At 39.8% G+C, this 20238-nt stretch overlaps 1 protein-coding gene across 2 annotated transcripts in view; it reads left to right on the top strand.

Annotated features, from left to right (window-relative positions):
- APOO (apolipoprotein O) overlaps positions 1–20238 on the top strand; it is a 56951-nt gene that overhangs the window by 12521 nt on the left and 24192 nt on the right. For both annotated transcript variants that reach the window (XR_010660404.1, XM_065915290.1), the window contains exons 2-5: positions 13210–13317; positions 14503–14622; positions 16969–17023; positions 19716–19811. Coding sequence is in view for 1 of the 2 variants with exons in the window: in XM_065915290.1 (XP_065771362.1) it covers positions 13210–13317; positions 14503–14622; positions 16969–17023; positions 19716–19811 (379 nt within the window). In the remaining variant the exon portion in view is untranslated. The remainder of the gene's footprint in view (positions 1–13209; positions 13318–14502; positions 14623–16968; positions 17024–19715; positions 19812–20238) is intronic.

The following is a 20238-nucleotide window of genomic DNA, read 5'->3' as shown; positions in this document are numbered from 1 at the left end:
AGGAAGGATTGCTGTATCAAATGTAGGTACTGTACTGAATGCTTATTATGGGGGGAGGCATATTCTTTTGATGTTTGGAGAATGCAGACTCATTTAGTTTCTCTTTATTTTTTATTCAGCTTATGGCACATTACTAAGGACAGCAATGCAGCCTGATTTGGGCAAAATTGTTTATTGTTTTCATCATTTTGTTTTACCCTAAATTCTTTTACATAATCTATTTTTTGTTTTAGGTTCTTCTTTTAGAACATGAATAACCTCAAAAGTATTGTCAGTTTTCATAGACGTAAAAAAAAATCCCTATCAGATCTTTCCCTCTTAAATAACTGGAAAGAATCAAATTAAAAGCATTTTGTTTTTAAGTGAAAAATGCTTTCAGTTGGAAATTTTTGCAGGAAAAGTTGATTGAAGATCAAAGAAGTAGTGTAACATTTAGGGAGAAAATACATAATAGTGCCTCATTTCCTATAAATATAGGAATATTTAATTTTAAATGGCATTTACTTTTAAAATGTTCCCAAATGCCATTTATTTTCCACCCACAGTGATAGATACAAAAGTGATGTTATCCAATAACTTTGGAAATAGCTGCACATTTTAGTGTACAGGTTATATGACAGCTAGTTATATAATAGCTAAAATGGGCAGTAATTAAAGCATTAGATTTATTTATACAGTTTTGATACCAGGTTATTTATTTTGAGTAGATTATCGTTGAAACCCATCTGATTTTGAGATTAAAAGAGAGCTTCTGGATTGAGAATGTTGATATGTAAAAGTCATGGTTTATGGTTGCTTGTATTTGTTCCATCTAGAGATTGTAGCTGTTGTTGTTTAGATAATCAGTTGTGTCTGACTTTTTATGACCCCGTGGATTGTAGCCCACCAGATTCCTCTGTCTGTGGGATTTCCCAGGCAAGAGCACTGGACTGGGTGGCCATTTCCTTCTCCAAGGGATCTTCCTGACCGTGGGATCCAACCCAGGTCTCCTGCTTGGCAGGCCGATTCTTTACCACTGAGCCACATGGGAAGCCCATAGATTGTAGCTAATTATGAGTATAACTGAAAAGATTGTAGTGTGGTGTGAGAAATCATCCTTATGATCCAAACCTTTGTTTCTTTTGTTACTCTTTACAGAGACTGCTCCTAGTGACACTGAGTCTTAACATCAATCGGTTGGGTGACTTTGCTTTAAAAAAAAAGGAAGGAAGATAGGAAGGCAGGCAGAAACTTTCTGATTGTTGATTCTGCTTTCTCTCTATGGTTGTTCCCCAGATTTTCAGTTTTGGTACCTTATTCCTTTTTCTATGTTACTCCTGTCCTTTGTCTGGTAATGCACTTATCACAAGTGGCGTAATTATTTGTTTTCCAAACTATTAGATTGTGGGAGCAGTGACTGCATCTTATTATCTTTGAAGTCTGTTTTCACTGTTTCATTAAAGAATTGCTTTGATGTTGTCTTGTGTGTGGCTTGGTAAGGCTATTTAGGATGTAGGGAAACTCAGAGAAAAAGAGCTTTTTGGAAAGATAGAACTCATTATGAGGTAGCAATTGAAAAACCTGATGGGGATGTCCATGGGGAGTTAGACAACCAAGCTGAGGCTTAGGGAGTGACCAGGCCTCAGAATTGGCCTACTGATTTGGGTATCAGTAGCATAGAATGGGAGTTGAAGACTTAGATTTAATGAGGTTGTGCTGGAGTGAGAAGAAGAGAGGATTAAGTACTACTCTGACTCATCAACCTTGAAGAGATGGGCAGACAAAGAGAAGGCCCATATAGAGATCGGTGGAGTGCCCTACAAAGCTTAGAGAATGGAGCTAGAACAGAATCTTAGAAACTAAAGGAAGAGAGAGTTTGGTGGAGGGGTCACCAGTTTCAGGGCACAACTGAGATGCCAGGTGTCCTTTGCAGTTTAGTTACTGGGAGGTCATCGGTGGCCTGGGAAAGGCCACTTTTAGATATCTTGAGTAGTGAGGGGAGGAGGGAATAAAATAGAGAAAGGAGGCGGAATCTGTCTTTCTAACTTTGTGTTGACATATACATACAGGAAAGTGCACAGATCACAAGAAATTTTTGCAAACAAACTGTACTGGTATATCTTGTACTTGAGAAACCTTCAGGGCCCTTCTAAGTTACTCCCCAGCTCACTAAGGATATCCACTGTTCTGTCTTCTAACCAGTGGACAGTAGTTAGAGGACTAGGGGTAGAGGGTATTGTGTTGTGTTTAAGATGGGAAAGATTTTCTTGAATGTAAATAAATCCTGTAACTTCTCTAGTGGTTGGCCAGTCACTGTTCCTTTTTATGTTTGGGACAATTTTCATTTCATCCTTTCAAGTGTTTTTGAAAGTAAGTACGATTTAGTGTTTTTACAAACTTAAGTTGAATAATTGTTCCTCAAGCATCTGCTTTTGGAATAGTGGTTTTCTCAACTTGGCTGATCGTGGGAATAGATTCTTGGGACTCTTGTAGGTTTACTGAGTCAGACACTCTGGGGGAAGGCACTGGAATCTGTGAGTCTAAAAAAATTCCCAGGTGATTCTGAAACCTTTTATGTTACACAGTCCTGGTACACAGCACATTTTATTGAAAAGGAAACTGGTGTGTGTATGTATACATACAGAAATACACACTCATATATGTGTATATATATTTTAAATTTATATATATGTATAGATATTTAAATTTATTTTATTGACCTATAGTTGATTTACAGTGTTGTGTTAGGAAATTGGCATATATTTTTAGTGGAAATTCTAGTAAAATAATAGATCTGTAATGGTGGGAGAATAAAAGTATTACTCTTCTTAATAATGAGAGAGACTATATGCTATGTTTTCCATAAAATTGATAAAGCAAATTGTCAGGGTTTTGAGCCCCACCGTTCCTGAGCATCCTTGAATAATTCTGAGGATGACTGATTCAGCTTGAGATTTTTATGTGTCCCTAAAGCAGTCTTTTTAGTCAAAGCTATGGTTTTTCCAATAGTCATGTACAGATGTGAGAGTTGGATCATAAAGAAGGCTGAGTGCCAAAGAATTGATGCTTTCGAACTGTGGTACGGGAGAAGACTCTTGAGAGTCCCTTGGACTGCGAGGAGGTGAAACCAGTCAGTACTAAAGAAAATCAACCCTGAATATTCACTGGAAGGACTGTTGCTGAACCTGAAGCTCCAATACTTTGGCCACCTGATGCAAAGAGCCGACTCATTAGAAAAGACCCCGATGCTGGGAAAGATTGAGGGCAAAAGGAGAAGGGAGCAGCAGAGGATGAGATGGTTAGATAGCATCACCCACTCAGTGGACATGAATCTGAGCAAACTCTGGGAGATAGTGAAGGACAGGGAAGCCTGGGGTGCTGCAGTCCATGGGGTCGCAAGGAGCCGGACACAACCTAGCAACTGAATAGCAACACCATAGCAGTTTTCGTGGGACACAATCAGAAAGTTGTCCTGGAGCTAGAGTTCTGGACAGTACACTTTTATTTGCAAAACAAGGACAGTTCCTCTGGGTATCCACTGTGATCTGAGTGTGAGCTCACCTGATTAATATTTTAGTTAACTGTGTACAGCAATCTGCCCTTGCTACTAGTACTGAAGGCTAAACTCAGTCTTATGCCTGAGTCTTAAAAAAATTTTTTTTTAAGTTATAACTTGAGTTTCTTTGAGTTAACTCAAAGCTTCCTCTAAACTCTCAGGGACCATGTTTGCTTAAGTGTCGTATCATGGTGTGCGTGCGTGTGTTTGCTTCAGTTGTCTGACTCTTTGCGACTCTATGGACCATAGCCTGCCAGGCTCTTCTGTCCATGCGATTCTACAGGCAAGAAGACTGGAGTAGGTTGCTGTGCCCTCCCCCAGGAGATCTTCTTGACCCAGGGATACAACCTGTGTCTCTTATGTCTCCTGCACTAGCAGGTGGTTTCCTTACCACTAGTGCTACCTGGGAAACCCATGGTAACTGATGTGGAATAGATAGGTAAAAAATATTTATTTTAAAATGAAATTCTAGTTGACCTCTTCCAATTGTTATATCTTATATAACGCTACTTCCCTAGCCAGATTTGTTTTTGTTCTTGTCAGTCCTTGATGAGCTCCAGTGGGGAGAGTAAGAAGTGGAAGCCTTTTAAACAGTGGTGGCCTGCTCTTTTACAATATTTCCTGTTAGGGCCCCATCCAACCAACTGCCAATCCTGGTGCTCAATTTGCATTGACAATCAAGTGCTCTGTGGACTATGTAAAAGAAAAGTTGAGAGACAAAGAGAGTGCACGTGTCTAAGATGGAGGATATACCTTGATAAGCACAGCATATAAGATGTATTCTTAGGGAATATAGTCAGACAGAAAGAAAGAGGGTTTAACCACATGAGCCAGAGAATTCCATGACACTCCCTCTGAAGTTTGCAAACTGAGGGTCACCAGCTGACCTGTTTCCCCTATGACTATGGGTCTCTTACAGCTACCTTTAAAATCTCAAGGAAGCCAATACGTTTCCTTAATTTGAGACCTTCAACTAGTTGAGTTCCAGGAGGGGTGTCTAGTGACTGAAGGGTACAATACAGAGGATAGGCTGGACCTAAAGCAGTGCAGCCTTTGGATCTAGTTAGTCCTGTGGCTGTAGCTTAGCACTCATTGAAGATACAGAGTGGACTTGACTTTGAACTTCCAAACCAGACTCTTCTAATTCAAGGTAGAGAATGTTTAATCGGCTCTTCAGTTCAGTGCAGTCACTCAGTTGTGTCCGACTCTTTGCGACCCCATGAACCGCAGCATGCCAGGCTTCCCTGTCCATCACCAACTCCCGGAGTTCACCCAAACCCATGTTCATCGAGTCGGTGATGCCATCCAACCATCTCATCCTCTGTCGTCCCCTTCTCCTCCTCCCCTCAATCTTTCCCAGCATCAGGGTCTTTTCAAATGAGTCAGCTCTTCGTATCAGGTGGCCAAAGCATTAGAGTTTCAGCTTCAACATCAGTCCTTCCAATGAACACCCAGGACTGATTTCCTTTAGGATAGACTGGTTGGATTTCCTTGCTGTCCAAGGGACTCTCAAGAGTCTTCTCCAACACCACAGTTCAAAAGCATCAATTCCTCGGCACTCAGCTTTCTTTATAGTCCAACTCTCACATCCATACATGACCACTGGAAAAACCATAGCCTTGACTGGACGGACCTTTGTTGGCAAAGTAATGTCTCTGCTTTTTAATATGTTGTCTAGGTTGGTCATAACTTTCCTTCCAAGGAGTAAGCGTCTTTTAATTTCATGGCTGCAATCACCATCTGCAGGGATTTTGGAGCCCAAGAAAATAAAATCAGCCACTGTTTCCACTGTTTCCCCATCTATTTGCCATGAAGTGATGGGACTGGATGCCATGATCTTAGTTTTCTGAATGTTGAGCTTTAAGCCAACTTTTTCACTCTCCTCTTTCACTTTCATCAAGAGGCTCTTTAGCTCTTCTTCACTTTCTGCTATAAGGGTGGTGTCATCTGCATATCTGTGGTTACTGATATTTCTCTCGGCAATCTTGATTCCAGCTTGTGCTTCCTCCAGCCCAGCATTTCTCATGATGTACTCTGCATATAAGTTAAATAAGCAGGGTGACAATATACAGCCTTGACGTACTCCTTTCCCAATTTGGAATCAGTCTGTTGTTCCATGTCCAGTTCTAACTGTTGCTTCCTGACCTGCATACAGGTTTCTCAAGAGGCAGGTCAGGTGGTCTGGTATGCCCATCTCTTTCAGAATTTTCCAGTTTGTTGTGATCCACACAGTCAAAGGCTTTGGCATAATCAATAAAGCAGAAATAAATGTTTTTCTGGAACTCTCTTGCTTTTTTGATGATCCAGCAGATGTTGGCAGTTTGATCTATGGTTCCTCTGCCTTTTCTAAAACCAGCTTGAACATCTGGAAGTTCACGTTCACGTATTGCTGAAGCCTGGCTTCGAGAATTTTGAGCATTACTTTATTAGCGTGTGAGGTGAGTGCAATTGTGCGGTAGTTTGAGCATTCTTTGGGATTGTCTTTCTTTGGGATAGGAATGAAAACTGACCTTTTCCAGTCCTGTGGCCACTGCTGAGTTTTCCGGTCTTGTTTTTGCTGACTGTAATCAGCTCTTAGAAGGTGCATATGTACCCAGTTTCTGAGCCAAGCCATCTACCCTGGGTGGAGAGTGAGCCTGGCAAACAAGGAAAGATTCTCAAAGACTGTCACTTGGGACAGTAAGTGCTCAGGCCATGGGTACACATAGTCTAGAGATCCTAGCCCCTCGCCAGAAGAGGTCCACCAGTGATCTCACTTCCCAGGAGGTATTTTTAGTCTGGTTGTACCATGATGGGTCAGGATCCCTCATGGAGAGAGAACACCTTTGTGTTCATGTCTCACAACATGAACAGCATAACAGGGTTATGCCCATAACATGGGCAGCATAACAGCATAACAGGAGTGCCCATGAAGAAAATGTCACAAAGCCAGCACTTTAGTGATTATGACCCAGTTGGTTAAATCTTTCTCGAGGACATCAGACTTCCAGATTCATATTCTTTTTCTTCATTGGGGAGATAAAAGATTAAAGAAGATTCTTCTTTGCTCCTTTTATTGCCCTCACACTTTCCTGGGGTGATTTCTGCCCATTTTAACAGACTTTCCTTTGTAAATCCTGATATTGAATGGCTTAACCCAAACAGTTTATATGAGCTCTGACAAATTGTGATAGCCATCTGGTAGGGGCCCACCATTGAGAATCTCCATTTTGATAAAGTCCGGTCAAGCCGGATGGAGTAGTCTCTCACCAAGAGGAGCCCTCTTTGATACCAGAAAAGAAAATAAACCACCCAAGATGCTGGGTAGTGAATCAGCATCAGACTTCTCTGCCTGTGGATTCTTTACCCAGGCTCTTCCTGTGAGTTTCCACTGCACAGGTCAATACCACCAGGTGCGTGACTGACTCATTGCTGAGAATGACCCTTGACCTGCAGTCTCCACCCATATTTTGGCATAAACCTGACATGATTTAGGTGTGTATGAATTTTTTTTTTACATACAATTTATACACATTGAGATGCACAGATTGTAAGATATACGGATTATAATGTGAGCTTTGACAAATGTATACACCTTCTGTAACTCTCACCCAGTCAAGATATCATTTCTGTCACTTCAGGAAGTCCCGTTGTGCCCCTTCTCCACAAGTCTACCCCACACACACTTCACCTCCCAAACATTGTTGTTCAGTTCCTAAGTCGTGTCTGACTCTTTGTGACTCCATGGACTGTGGGATGCCAAGCTCCTCTCTCCTCCACTATCTCCCGGAGTTTGCTCAAACTCATTCCATTGAATTGATGATGCCATCCAACCATCTCATCCACTGTCTCCTCCTCCTCCTGCCCTCAATCTTTCCCAGCATCAGGGTGTTTTCCAAAGAGTCAGCTCTTCACATCATGTGGCCAAAGTATTGGAACTTCAGCTTCAACATCAGTCCTTCCAGTGAATATTCAGGGTTGATTTTCTTTAGGATTGAGTGGTTTAATTTCCTTGCAGTCCAAGGGACTCTCAAGAGTCTTCTCCAGCACCACAGTTCAAAAGCATCAATTCTTTGGCTCTCAGCCTTCTCTATGGTCCAACTCTCACATCTGTACATGACAACTGGAAAAACCATAGCTTTGACTATAGGGACCTTTGTCGGCAAAGTGATGTCTCTATATTTTAATATGCTGTCTAGATTTGTCACAGCTTTTCTTCCAAGGAGCAAGTGTCTTTTAATTTTGTGGCTGCTGTCACCGTCCACAGTGATTTTGGAGCCCAGGAAAATAAAATCTGTCAATGTCTCTACTTTTTTCCTTCTATTTGCCATGAAGTGATGGGACCGGATGCCATGATCTTAGTTTTTTGGATGTTGGGTTTTAAGCCAGCTCTTTCACTCTTCTCTTTCACCCTCATCAAGAGGCTCTTTAGTTCCTCTTCACTTTCTACCATTAGAGTGTTATCATCTACATATCTGAGGTTGTTGATATTTCTTCCAGCAATCTTGATTCATCTAGCCTGGAATTTTACATGATACACTCTGCATAGCAGTTAAGTAAACAGGGTGACAGTGTAAAGCCTTGTCATACTCCTTTCTCACATTTGAGTCAGTCTGTTGTTTCATGTCTAGTTCTAACTGTTGCTTCTTGACCTGCACACAGGTTTCTCAGGTGACAGTTATTGACTGTGCTAATTTCTGTCACTGCATATTAGGACTAAGGCCACAGATTTTAAAGCATAAAGATTTCCTTAAAATCTAAATGGTGAGAAATATCAGGAAATAATATTTAATCAAGTAAATTGGCACTTCTCAAGGCAGGAGGAGGCCTCCGAGGAGACTTTTGTGAGCGTCTGGACACATTTTTGACTTATGGCTGGGAGGGGTTGCATTGGTGTCTAGTGAGTACAGGCCAGGATGCTGCTGTGCCCCCTACAGTGCACAGGACAGCCTCCCAACAGAGGATGATCCAACTCAAAATGTCAACATTGCTGAGACTGAGCAACCCCGAAGTAAACCTCTGCAGAGAGAATTGTGGCCCTGGGGAGTGTTAATTTCTGGATGGCCCAGGTCTCTGGGTATGAGGTTTTTTTTTTGTTGTAATTTGTTGAGAGCCTGCAGTAAACTGAAAGGGCAACTGCAGGAGAGAGCTTTCTTAAGTGCTACCACCCTTGGGGCCACAGTTCCTGCTGTGGAATGGGAGGGAAGGTAGGCTTGGGTCAGGAGAAGAGGGAGATAAAGAAAACAACTTGGGCAATAAAAGGGTAGGCTTAGCATAATATTAAAAGTAGAAAAATGGGCAGGAGTGGGGAAAAGTGGAGATTAATGACTCCTAGGCACAGCAAATGAGAATCTGCCTGCCAGTGCAGGAGACAGGTTCAGTTCCTCGTCTGGGAGAACCCCACATACTGCAGAGCAGCTAGGCCCGTGTGCCACGACTCCGGAGCCTGTGCTCTGGAGCCCTGGGGCGGCAGCTCCTGAGCCTGTGAGCTTTAGTGCTTGTGCGCCACAGCAAGAGAAGCCACTGCAGTGAGGAGCTCCTGCTTCGCTGCAGCCTCAGAAACGCCACACAAAGCAATGAAGACCCAGCACAGCCAAAAGAAATAAGTAAATTTAAAAAAAAAGTTAATGACACCTAGAGTACAAGCAGCAGAATAAAAAATAAACAAGTGAGACTACATCAAACTGAAAAACCTCTGCACAGCAAAAAAAACCATCAACAAAGTGAAGAGACAACCTATGGAATGGAAAAAAATGTTTGCATACCATGCATCTGATAAAGGGTTGATACCTAGTATATAGAAGGAACACATACAACTCAGTAGCAAGAAACCAAATAACCAAGTTAAAAAATGGGCAAAGGACCTGAATAGACATTTCTTCAAATATGATATGCAAAAGGCCAGAAGATACTTAAAAGGATGTTCGGCATCACAAGTCATTAGGAAAATGCAAATTAAAACCACAGTGAGATATCACCTCACTTCTATTAAAATGGCCATCATGAAAAAGACAAGAGATGAATGCTGGCATAGATGTGGAAAAAAGGGAACCCTTGTGCACTGTTGGTGGCACTGTAAATTGATATGGCTATTATGGAAAACAGTGTAGAGATTCTTCCAAAAGGACTAGCAACAGAACTATCATGTGCTCCAGCAATTCCACTTCTAGGACTATATCCAAGGGACACAAAAACACAAACTCAAAAAGGTATCTGCACCCCCATGTTCATAGCGTTATTTATAATAGCCAAGACAAGGAAACAACCTAAGTGTCTATTGATAGATGAGTAAATAAAGAAATGTATGTATATTGTGCACACACACACATACATGTATATAAAATGGAATTTTGTTCAGCCATAAAAATGAAATCCTACCATTTGTGACAACACGAATGGACCTTAAAGGCATTATCCTAAGTGAAATAAGACGGAAAGACAAATATTATGTGATCTCACTTATAAATGGAATCTAAAAACAAATAAAAAACCCTAGCTCATAGAAGAAGAGATCAGAATTCTGGTTATGATAGGTGGAGGATGGGAGGAGTGGGAATCGAAGGAAGGTGGTCAAAAGGTACAAACCTTTGGCTATAAGATAAATAAGTGCTAGGCATGTAAGGTACAACATAGTGACTATAGATTACAGTGATGTACAATATATAGGAGAGTTGTTAAGAGTCTTAATCCTAAGAGTTCTCATCAAAAGGAGGAATTTTTTTTCTTTTTGTCATTTATGAGAAGATGGACATTAGCTGAACTTGTAATTGTTTCAAAATATATGCAAATTAACCATGCGGTACACAAACTTAGGCAGCAATGTGTGCCAGTTACTTCTCAGTAGAACTGGAAAAATGCATATAAATTCCAGCAAAATGTTAAATTTAAAAAGTAAATGACGGAATTTAGATAGATGGTGGCGATAACCCTATATGCAAAACAGAAAAAGAGACACAGAAATACAGAACAGACTTTTGAACTCTGGGGGAGAACGTGAGGGTGGGATGTTTTGAAAGAACAGCATGTATATTATCTATGGTGAAACGGACCACCAGCCCAGGTGGGATACATGAGTCAGGTGCTCGGGCCTGGTGCACTGGGAGGACCCTGAGGAGTCGGGTGGGGAGGGAGGTGGGAGGGGGGATCGGGATGGGGAATACATGTAACTATATGGCTGATTCATGTCAATGTATGACAAAACCCACTGAAATGTTGTAAAGTGATTGGCCTCCAACTAATAAAATAATATTTAAAAAAAAAAAAAAAAAATAAAGTGAGACTTCATAAAACAAACAAAAAAAAAAAAAAGTAAATGAGTTGAGATTGAAAATAAAAGATGAAAGTGAGTGAGATTAATCATTAAGAACATAAAAGTAGAAATCTGAATGAAAACAGTAGAAAGCCTTCTACTGAAATTTGAGATGAAATATGTGAAAAGTAGGGAGGATTTATGATTGAAATCAGGAATCAAGAATTTAAAAGGTCAACACAAGGCATTGTATCAAATGAGGAGGAAATAGAGGTCAGCATGAACCCAGAATGCTTGGATGGGGAAGTGGGAAAGGGATGAGGCACCAACTGTTGCTGGTAAGAAGGGGAATTGAACAAAGTTGGGGTGGGGCCAGTCAGCTGGCTCAGTGGAAAGTCCCCAGTATCAGCAGTGTTGTCAGTAGTCTGAACAGACCCAGAGGGCAGAGAGCGCTGAGTTGGCACCTCCAGATACCAGCAACCTGATAGGCCATCTCCTGGGGAGTGGGGAGGGGCATACTGTCAGCAGTGGCTCACTAACCTTTATCCTGAAAGCAAAAGAAATTAGTGGCAGTATTGCCTGGAAATTAATACCTTTCAAGTATTCTACTTAATGCTTTGGGGTGTAGTCATTATTCTTAAACCAGTTTAAGTAATAACCATTTCTTTTTTAAAAAAATAGCTTCCAGCTCTTTGTTTGCTTCTGAAATATGGGAATTTCCTTTTGTGTGTGTGTGTGTGACTCCAGGCATAAATTTCAACAGACCTTTGAGGTTTTAACTAGCACTATATGCTTTGTGAGTATTTCTGAGTAGCCTAGTCTTTCACATTACAGGCATTGCAAATCTCAGGAATAGGATTTCCATGATGCTAAATCATGCCTGAGTAGTTAGAACAGGTCAACCACTCATTTACTTTTTGCCGGTCTTCTGTCCCTTCATGCAGGCAGAAACTATTCTTGAGCATTTTTTATGTGTTAAGCACTGTTGTAGGCATGAGGAATACAGGGTGAGAGACAGCCCCATCCTGAAAGGGCTTCTAGTTTGGGAGGGAGAACTTCATAGTCATAAATAAATGGGTAAATAAGACAAGAAAAGCAATCAACTTCCATGCTCTTAGGCAATTGTACAGAAAGTAAAGCAAGTGTAGAACATTCTAGGCGGAGGAACCAGCATGAATGAACCCATAAAGCTGGAAAACAGCATGGGAAGAATGCAGGAGTCCAAGTTTTATGGGGAAAGGCAGAGTGACGGGTGAAGTTAAGAAGGTGGTTGGGGTCAGATCATAAATGGGCCTCTTAGACTCACATAAAAGTCCTAGGTAATAAATACCAAAGGATCTCAAATACGGGTAGTACTCAGGTTTGCCATTTAGAAAGATCATTCTTTTGCAGTGCGGTGGTTTGAGTCATCAGAGGGCCAGGTGAACAGTTAGAATTAAGCTGTTGAAACAATCCAGGAAAGAAACAAGGGCCCAAGGGGAGAAGAAAAGAGGAGAGAGTAAATTAAGTTCTTTTAACAGGCAGAATTAACAGGACTTAATAACCAATAGGATGGGGGGTGGTGGAGATGACCTTAGAACTTCTGATTGGGTTGTCTAGTTGGAGGGTGGCACCATTCCTGAGAGAAACAGTAGCTGAAGAGGGGGCATTTCTGGTGGAAAGATTCAAGATGGTCAAGTGCTGTGTATTAATTTTTTAAATGTATTATTTTTTAAAACTTTTCTTGATTCTACAGCACACATTCACCTATCAGGCCTCATAGAGACTTGGAGGCACAATCAAGATCCTAATGAGCTGGTTTTGCGTGTGTTTGGTGGTGGGAGCTTGTATCCCATCCAGGTGGAAATGTCCAGAAGTAATAGGATAAGTGAGTTGGGAGCTCAGAAGAAAACTGTGGCCTGGAATTGCATGTCTGGGAGTCACTGGCTTTGTGTTGAAGCCATGGGCATGAGTGACCCAGTCAGGGAGAGCAGGACACAGAAAGAGTGTGAGTTTGGGAACAGAGATTGGGGGAGAGCAGCTCTGGGTAGGAATGGAAAGCGAGAGCTGCTAAACATTTCATTCTTAGAATTAAAGAAAGGATCTTCACTCTGTTCAATGAATCAATTGGTGAGATCATTAAAAACTCCTTCCCCTGTTAGTGGTTTGTGCGCGCGCGCGCGTGTGTGTGTGTGGTGTGTCATTTATTTTACTTAAAAGGCTAAGTAGAAAACTCACGAACTACTGCTGTCTTTTGGAAATGAAGATAAAGATGACTTGGAATTTTGAGTGCCTGAGAACATGTTTTTTAGGTTCTGACTTCCATAAAACTTCAAGAATGCATTTATTTCCCATGATGCACAATAAGCCTTTTGGAGCAGAAGTGACTGAGGTTGCAAGGGTGCCCAAGTTACACACCTTCAGTTTGGAGAATTGGGAGAAGGCTTAAATTGCTTCTGTGTTTCAGGTAATTCAGAGGTTCGTGGGGCCGGCCAGCCTGAGCCTGCTCACCTTCAAGGTCTATGCATCATCAAAAAAGGACTCACCTCACAAAGATACTGTGAAGGTTAATGAGGTAATATGTTGTGATATATTTTGAATATCTGATAGAGATACTATGGGAAGGATACAAATTGGATATCAGGAAGCTGTAACAATTTGGAAGATGTTTAAAAAGAGGAAATATATTTCCTTATAGTTTTTTTTTTTTATATGTGGGATGCTGCTACACTATGGCTTTTTCAACTTTAGTTAATGGTACTTAGCTAAGGGCATAATTAAGGAATATTTCTTAGATTTTTACTGGGGAAAGTGCTCTATCGCAGTAGATTGTAAGCACAAGTCACTTCTAAGTGATCTTCCTGCTTCTAGACTGCTTATTAAGCCAGGAAAACATTCACATTTTTCCTTTGCCTAAGCAATTAAAGACCAGGGCTCATCCTGCTGCTTGGCTGGAATAGAGGCTTGTAAGTAGATGCTTAATAAATACTGAATATATAAAATGAGAAATCCTCTCTCCATTGTTTACATTCCTTTTTGTCTCTGCTTCCCACTGATTATTTTGGCTATTTCATTTCTTTTGAAACTAAAATACTCTGTGTAAAGTATCATAAATATCTACCTTCAGTCATGATCAGGGTTACTTGAATGGTGTTTACATAAAGCTGAATAGCTTGTTTTTTTGCCCTTTACTCTCTTCTTCTCAGGCCTTGGTGCAATGGCATCTTTGAGGGTGAAGAAGGCAGCCCATGGTGGCTCTGAAACATTTCTTCTCTGCCTGGGGGACAAACCTGCTCTCCTGCTTATGTTAGCATTAGACTGATCATTAGAAGATGACTAGGCTAGGTTAGACTAGAACTAAGTCTAGACTGACTCTTCAGTTACTCTCAGGCTTTTTTTTTTTCCTATCCCACCTCCCACCCACCCTTTAGAGTAATAGAATCCTTTTTTCAAACTAAATCTAAGGTGAAATAACAAATACCAGTATATAAAATGGGTGAAGAGGGCTGCTTTGTCTGCTATGAGTAGGGTCAGAGGAGGCTACGACACCTCATAAGAGCCCTGCTGTCTTGGCCTAGGCCTTATTAAGAAAGTAAGTATGGTAGAAAGATGGTCTAAAATTCAGGGTGCACATAATCCTTAGTCACTGTAGTTCATGAATTACTAGAAATATGATGCTTATAAATTTGACAGTTGATTGTTATTTCATTGCTATATATCCTTCTTCATTTTTTTCTGTTTTGTTTTTCAATTTTTGCAGCTTTCACTCTACTCCGTTCCTGAGGATCAGTCTAAATATGTGGAAGAACCAAGGACCCAACTTGAAGAAAGCATCTCTCATCTCCGACATTATTGCGAACCATATACAAGTTGGTGTCAGGTACAGCTGTTCTGAAAATAGAATGAATGCATTTCTGTTTAGAGTCAGTAGTGAAAAGTCTATATTGACTCTAAGTTTTCAGAAAAAGGCATAACAAAGGGCCCCAAGTTAAAGAGTGCCCAACTTAAAAATGTTCATTAGTGCCATCTCTGGAAGAGAGCAGAGAGCCCTGACTTCCTGGTGGTAGCTGTCGCCATAGCTGCAGAGAGAATTTCCTTCCCACTGGGCAGAGAATGTCACATTGCCTAGAGAGCAGAGGCCCATGGTACTTATCTTTTTTTTTGGCCAGGCCTGCTTGGCTTGCAGGATCTTAGTTCCTCAACCAGAGCTTAAACCCCAGCCACAGCCGTGAAAGCTCTGAGTCCTAACCACTGGACCACCAGGGAATTCCCCCATGGTACCTATCTTGTTGGTTGTGGCTATGAAACCATTATTGTCCACCAGGGAGGATACTGGGACTGGAACTTTAGTAGGAGGAAAAGGGTACAATGCAAACATTTATATATATTAAAGTTAGGAATTTTCTCTCCTCACAGATATTCTACAAGTCAGTACCACTTTAAGCAGGATGGGTACAGAGCATTTCAAATGCAATATTAAGGGAATAGATAACTAAAAGAGGGTGGAATTACATGTTTGAGTACTGAAGTGTTTCCTCTAGTGATCAAAGATCTGCATCTACAGATTGACTTGTACTGCTCAGGTTTTAGATCAGACGTATGTCATTATGTTCATGAAAGCACATCTGCAGGTTTTAATATTGGAAACTGAAGTTTACAGTCTATAGAATGTTTTTGTTGACTTTGATCTATATATTTGCCAAACTTGATTTTGAAAATTCATGACAGAGTAACAGAATGTAGATGTGTGTGCTGTGGTCTAGATTTACTTTGCTTGAGATTTATAAACTCAATTTTCATCCAATTCTTTTAAAATTGTAAATTTCCACTGTCTGTGCCAGTGCTGAAGTTTTGTTCACCAATTTAGAAAAAAAATGGTAAACATAGACCCTGTCAACAACATAAATTAGGCCATTATACTAGAGTATCATAACCGTATTATAGAGTTATGAAATACCTAAAGACTTTACACATAATGTGCTGTAACACATTTAGACTTTATTCTCTTGTTCTAGAAGATTTTTAAACCATCTGCTGGTAGTTAAGATAAGGTCAGCACATTTGCAAATATTTTTGCACCATGTAGGCATGACTGCATGACTACTATTATTTCTCTCTTGCTCTTTTTTTTGTGGTTAAAAGTACTTTATCTCTTTACCTTTCAACCTAAGGTTGCTTTTTGTTTTTTACTTTCTTGTCTGTGCTTGATGCTTAGTGCACCAAAATGCCTCTGAAGCTGACAGCATAGTAATCAACATATTTATTTGTACTGCTTATAAGTAAAAAAGCTTTTTTGTGATTATACTAGTTTTATTTTCCTGTAGTTTGAACTCTTCATGAATGAAAATACTTTTCATTCCTGACTTCATTTTCAGACCTACAAGTTCTAGTCCCTTTCTTTAAGAACTAATTTAATTTTTTAAATTAGAACTGATTCTAATTCTTAAGAACTGATTTAGTTTTTCTTCATAGTTAACAGATTATGCTAGCAGAAGAAGTGGGCAGTCAGTCCAGACATTGGTCTGTAGCTTTTTTTTTTTTTTAAATAAACAAATCATTTTCCAAGTGGCAACTGGTTCTGATATCTTCTAACATCCACATATTTCTTTTTCCATTTTTTACTGTAGATTTCTTGAAGGTGGATACCTTCTAGCCTAGTTCCTTCTTTTCTTTAGGATCATCTGATGTTCATGTAAAAAGTCTTTTTATTGTTATTAAGAGAATGTTAATACTTCATTTGCTCAGGATTGGGGTACGTATCTCCAAATCTGGATATAGACTCCTTTGTCACATTCAATTGGGTCATTTCTGCTTCAAATGGGCAGTTTTCAGATACAAGCTCTAAAATCATGGCAAATCAGGAAATAGACTTAATATGAAAGATTTAATCTCACAGGGAAAGGATTTCCACTTTAATTATCGAGGGGACTGAGTGTTTTTCATCCTCTTCAGTTTCAGTAGAAGAATAAAAAGGCTGGGTTGTTGAAACCACTCTAGTTGAAATCTTTGCTTCCTGTGGCAATAATAAGCCATTCTGCTAAGCAATTTGTGGTGAACAGGAAATTACAAAAGAAAAAAAACAACACAAAACCCCTCAGATAGACAGTAAATCCCTTTGTTCAAGAAGTGCTAATAACATGATCATTTATTCAGTAAAGATAAATACATATTTATTGTTACTTTCTAATCAACAAAGTCTATTCATTCTTTTTTTTTATCTTTTTAGGAAAAGTACTCCCAAAATAAGCCCAAGATGCAAAGTTTGGTTCAATGGGGGTTAGGTAAGTTGATTTTTAATTAGGCACAGTCAGTTTGTTTGACATTGGATGTTTTAACTGGTATTCCATGGATGGGCTCCAGGGGATCTGTGAATTCCTTAAAATTATATGTAGAATTTTAGAGCTACTTGGTTATTTCTGGAAAGAGGATCTGTTTTTTTTCCATCAGATTTTAGGAAACTAGTGTCCCCATTCAGTTAAATCTCTTCAGGATCATTAGGATTGTTGACCTAACAGGTGCAGATACACTGGATTTTCTTTTTTTTAAATCTGTTTCCAGATGCAGTGTCCTAGCTCATCTATAGGTTTTCGGAATCAGGATCGCTCATTGGCATGGCTGTTAACACATGTTATAGAAGTCTAGATGCAGGAAGGAACTAGGCTAGTGTGCCTAGGAAAGGGTTTATTGCATGATTCGTGTGTTCTTACATGTTTTCATTTGTTTTTTTTATCATCTTTCACATTCACTTAACACATACACCCATAAACTGATTTCACAGTCTTGTGTTCAACTAATATTAGGAAATTAATAGACATTGGTCATATTTCATTCCCTTTATTGGGCGTCTAAACCAGTCATCCTCTTCTTTCTACAAGTGTTTGTTTCCATGACAGAATAAACATGAGTACAATTTATTTCTCTGTGAAGATCATCAGAGCATTGATGTGCTGATACCCCTGAGACTACCTACCATATAAATACAGTCTTCCTTTGAAAATAGACATATTAGTGGCTTACCAGCTCTCTAAATTATTCATGTGGATTAATATCTTAATTTTAAAAACAGTTATTCAATGCTTATTAAGTATCAGGAGCTAATCTATGTGACTTGAAAGTATTAATTGATGTAGAATCCTTACAACAACCCTGGCAATTAGGTACTTTTTTACTGTCTTTTTTCCCCCTCAGGAAGCTAAAGATTTCCTGATCTTTTATCTCTGTGTGACTAAGGTGATCTCTTTGTTGTCACCTGTCATTTCCCATAGAAGTAAGCAGTATTTGCAATATGAGTCTTTTTTTTTCTTCTCTTGGACTCAGTTACTGCAAAGGCTCTTAAGAAGAAACATTCCATTATGAGTTGCGTTGTTGTCTGCCAAGACAACCCAACCCGTCCATTTCCCAGCAGTCACAGCCAAGATGTGTTAACTAGAAGCTGGCTTTCAGCTTCAGTGCAGTCTTAGAGTCCCATTTCTTTGTGATCTTCCCACTTTGGTTCCCCTCACCGAGGCATCTGGGTGTCCTGTCACCTGCTCTGTGTTCATGTTGAAAATAACATGCTGGTAGGCAGAAATAGAAGTAGAAAACTGCCTCAAATGACCCAGGCAAGTTAAAATCAGGTTAAAGGCAAAGTAAGTAAAAGGCCAAACAGGAATTGGTGCAAACAGCACAAACCTTATTGGAGAAGGCAATGGCAACCCACTCTAGTACTCTTGTCTGGAAAATCCCATGGATGGAGGAGCCTGGTGGGCTGCAGTCCATGGGGTCATGAAGAGTCAGGCACGGCTGAGCGACTTCACTTTCACTTTTCACTTTCATGCATTGGAGAAGGAAATGGCACCTGCTCCAGTGTTCTTGCCTGGAGAATCCCAGGGACGGAGGAGCCTGGTGGGCTGCCATCTATGGGGTCGCACAGAGTTGGACATGACTGAAGTGACTTAGCAGCAGCAGCAGCACAAACCCTATAGCAGTATTTAAAATGATCACCACAGTTCCCAAAGAACCCAAGAAAAGGAAAACTGGCATGTGTCTAGTCTTATCTGGAGGAGAGAATTACAGAGTATTCCAGTTAGTTTAGTTCCACTTTCATTTCTTAAGTCACCACCATGGCAGGCATTGAAGAGAGAGGCTGAGGAAGACAGTGGTCACAACCACTGAGGTGCATATAATAAAGTGTTCAATACTATCTCAAATACAGAGGTAGTCATAGACCACCATTGAAGGTACAGAGGAAGGAGGCTAGTTTAACAGAGACTGGGGAGATGGAAGCAGTCAGGGAAGGAGTTCTGAGGAGGCATTGTGCAAATGAGGTCATCAGGCATGTTCAGGCGTGGCAAATAGGCTCACGTGTTGCATTTGTTTGTATTTATCTATCAACAGTGACTATTTCCCGCATGTACTTGCACAACAAGTTTCCCTCATTGTTCAGATTTTTCATTTCTTGAGTCTGAATAATGAATTCAGATGGCAAAAGATAAGTTTTTTCCCCCTGAGTCTGATATATTTTGTTCCTGAGTTTTAGAGAGCAATCAGCAAAGCTTCAGACAGTGACACATCTGTCCAAAGATTTATCCAAGTTTATTCTGATCCTGTGTTTGAATGGCAAGAGATTTCTGTATTTGTATTTCTCCCGTTATAAATAATTGATTTGGATCTGTTGCCTTCAAGAATTATGAAGATAATCTAATGTTACTGCCAGATTGTCATCAGACTAAAAGGTGTTTGAGAATTGGATACTTGCTATGTGACTAGTAAATCATGTTTATCTCTCACATAAAAAGAACTTGTTGAAGCATATTAACAGCAGACTACATTATTTGAAAAGCATTTGATACTACATATACTTTTATATATGACTTCTTGTTTTGTTCTTTTTGTTTCTTTTTATGTATTTTTAATTGAAATATACTTGGTATGTGTGTTTTATTTATTAATGAGCAATTTATGGTACTGTTTTCCGGTCTGATTCTATTGTAGACAGCTATGAATATCTCCAGAATGCACCTCCTGGATTTTTTCCAAGACTTGGTGTTATTGGTTTTGCTGGAGTTGTTGGACTCGTTTTGGCTAGAGGTAGGTACAATTTTATAGTTTTTTTAAGAAAAAAATTCATAAATCAGAGATAAGATATATGTTTGGTTCTTTGTTTTCATTTATCAGTTTTTGGAATAATGAGTTGGCTTCTGCATATGGCCTTCTTGGTGTATAATTGATATGATTATTTTCTCCAGTATATTTGATTTTAAACATATATAGAAATTGTAAAAAAATAAAATGAAAAAAAATGTGTACTTTTGATTTAAAGAAGAAGTTAGTTATCCTTCATAGGCCATTTACTTCATTTACTTGGTCAAATCCTGTTGCTCTTCAGTACAGAAAGTGAACTTTTGTTAACCAAGACCTGTCACATCTGAGAAACTGTTTCTAAATATTTCACTATTAAGATCAGGCTAATTGGTTGGAATTCTGGCAGTTTACCTCTTAGATGTTTTTGTACACA

The sequence above is a fragment of the Muntiacus reevesi genome, chromosome X (assembly GCF_963930625.1).
Source record: "Muntiacus reevesi chromosome X, mMunRee1.1, whole genome shotgun sequence".
NCBI lineage: Eukaryota > Metazoa > Chordata > Mammalia > Artiodactyla > Cervidae > Muntiacus > Muntiacus reevesi.
The sequence above is the reverse complement of the archived record's forward strand: the minus strand, read 5'-3'. Positions and strand labels throughout refer to the sequence as shown.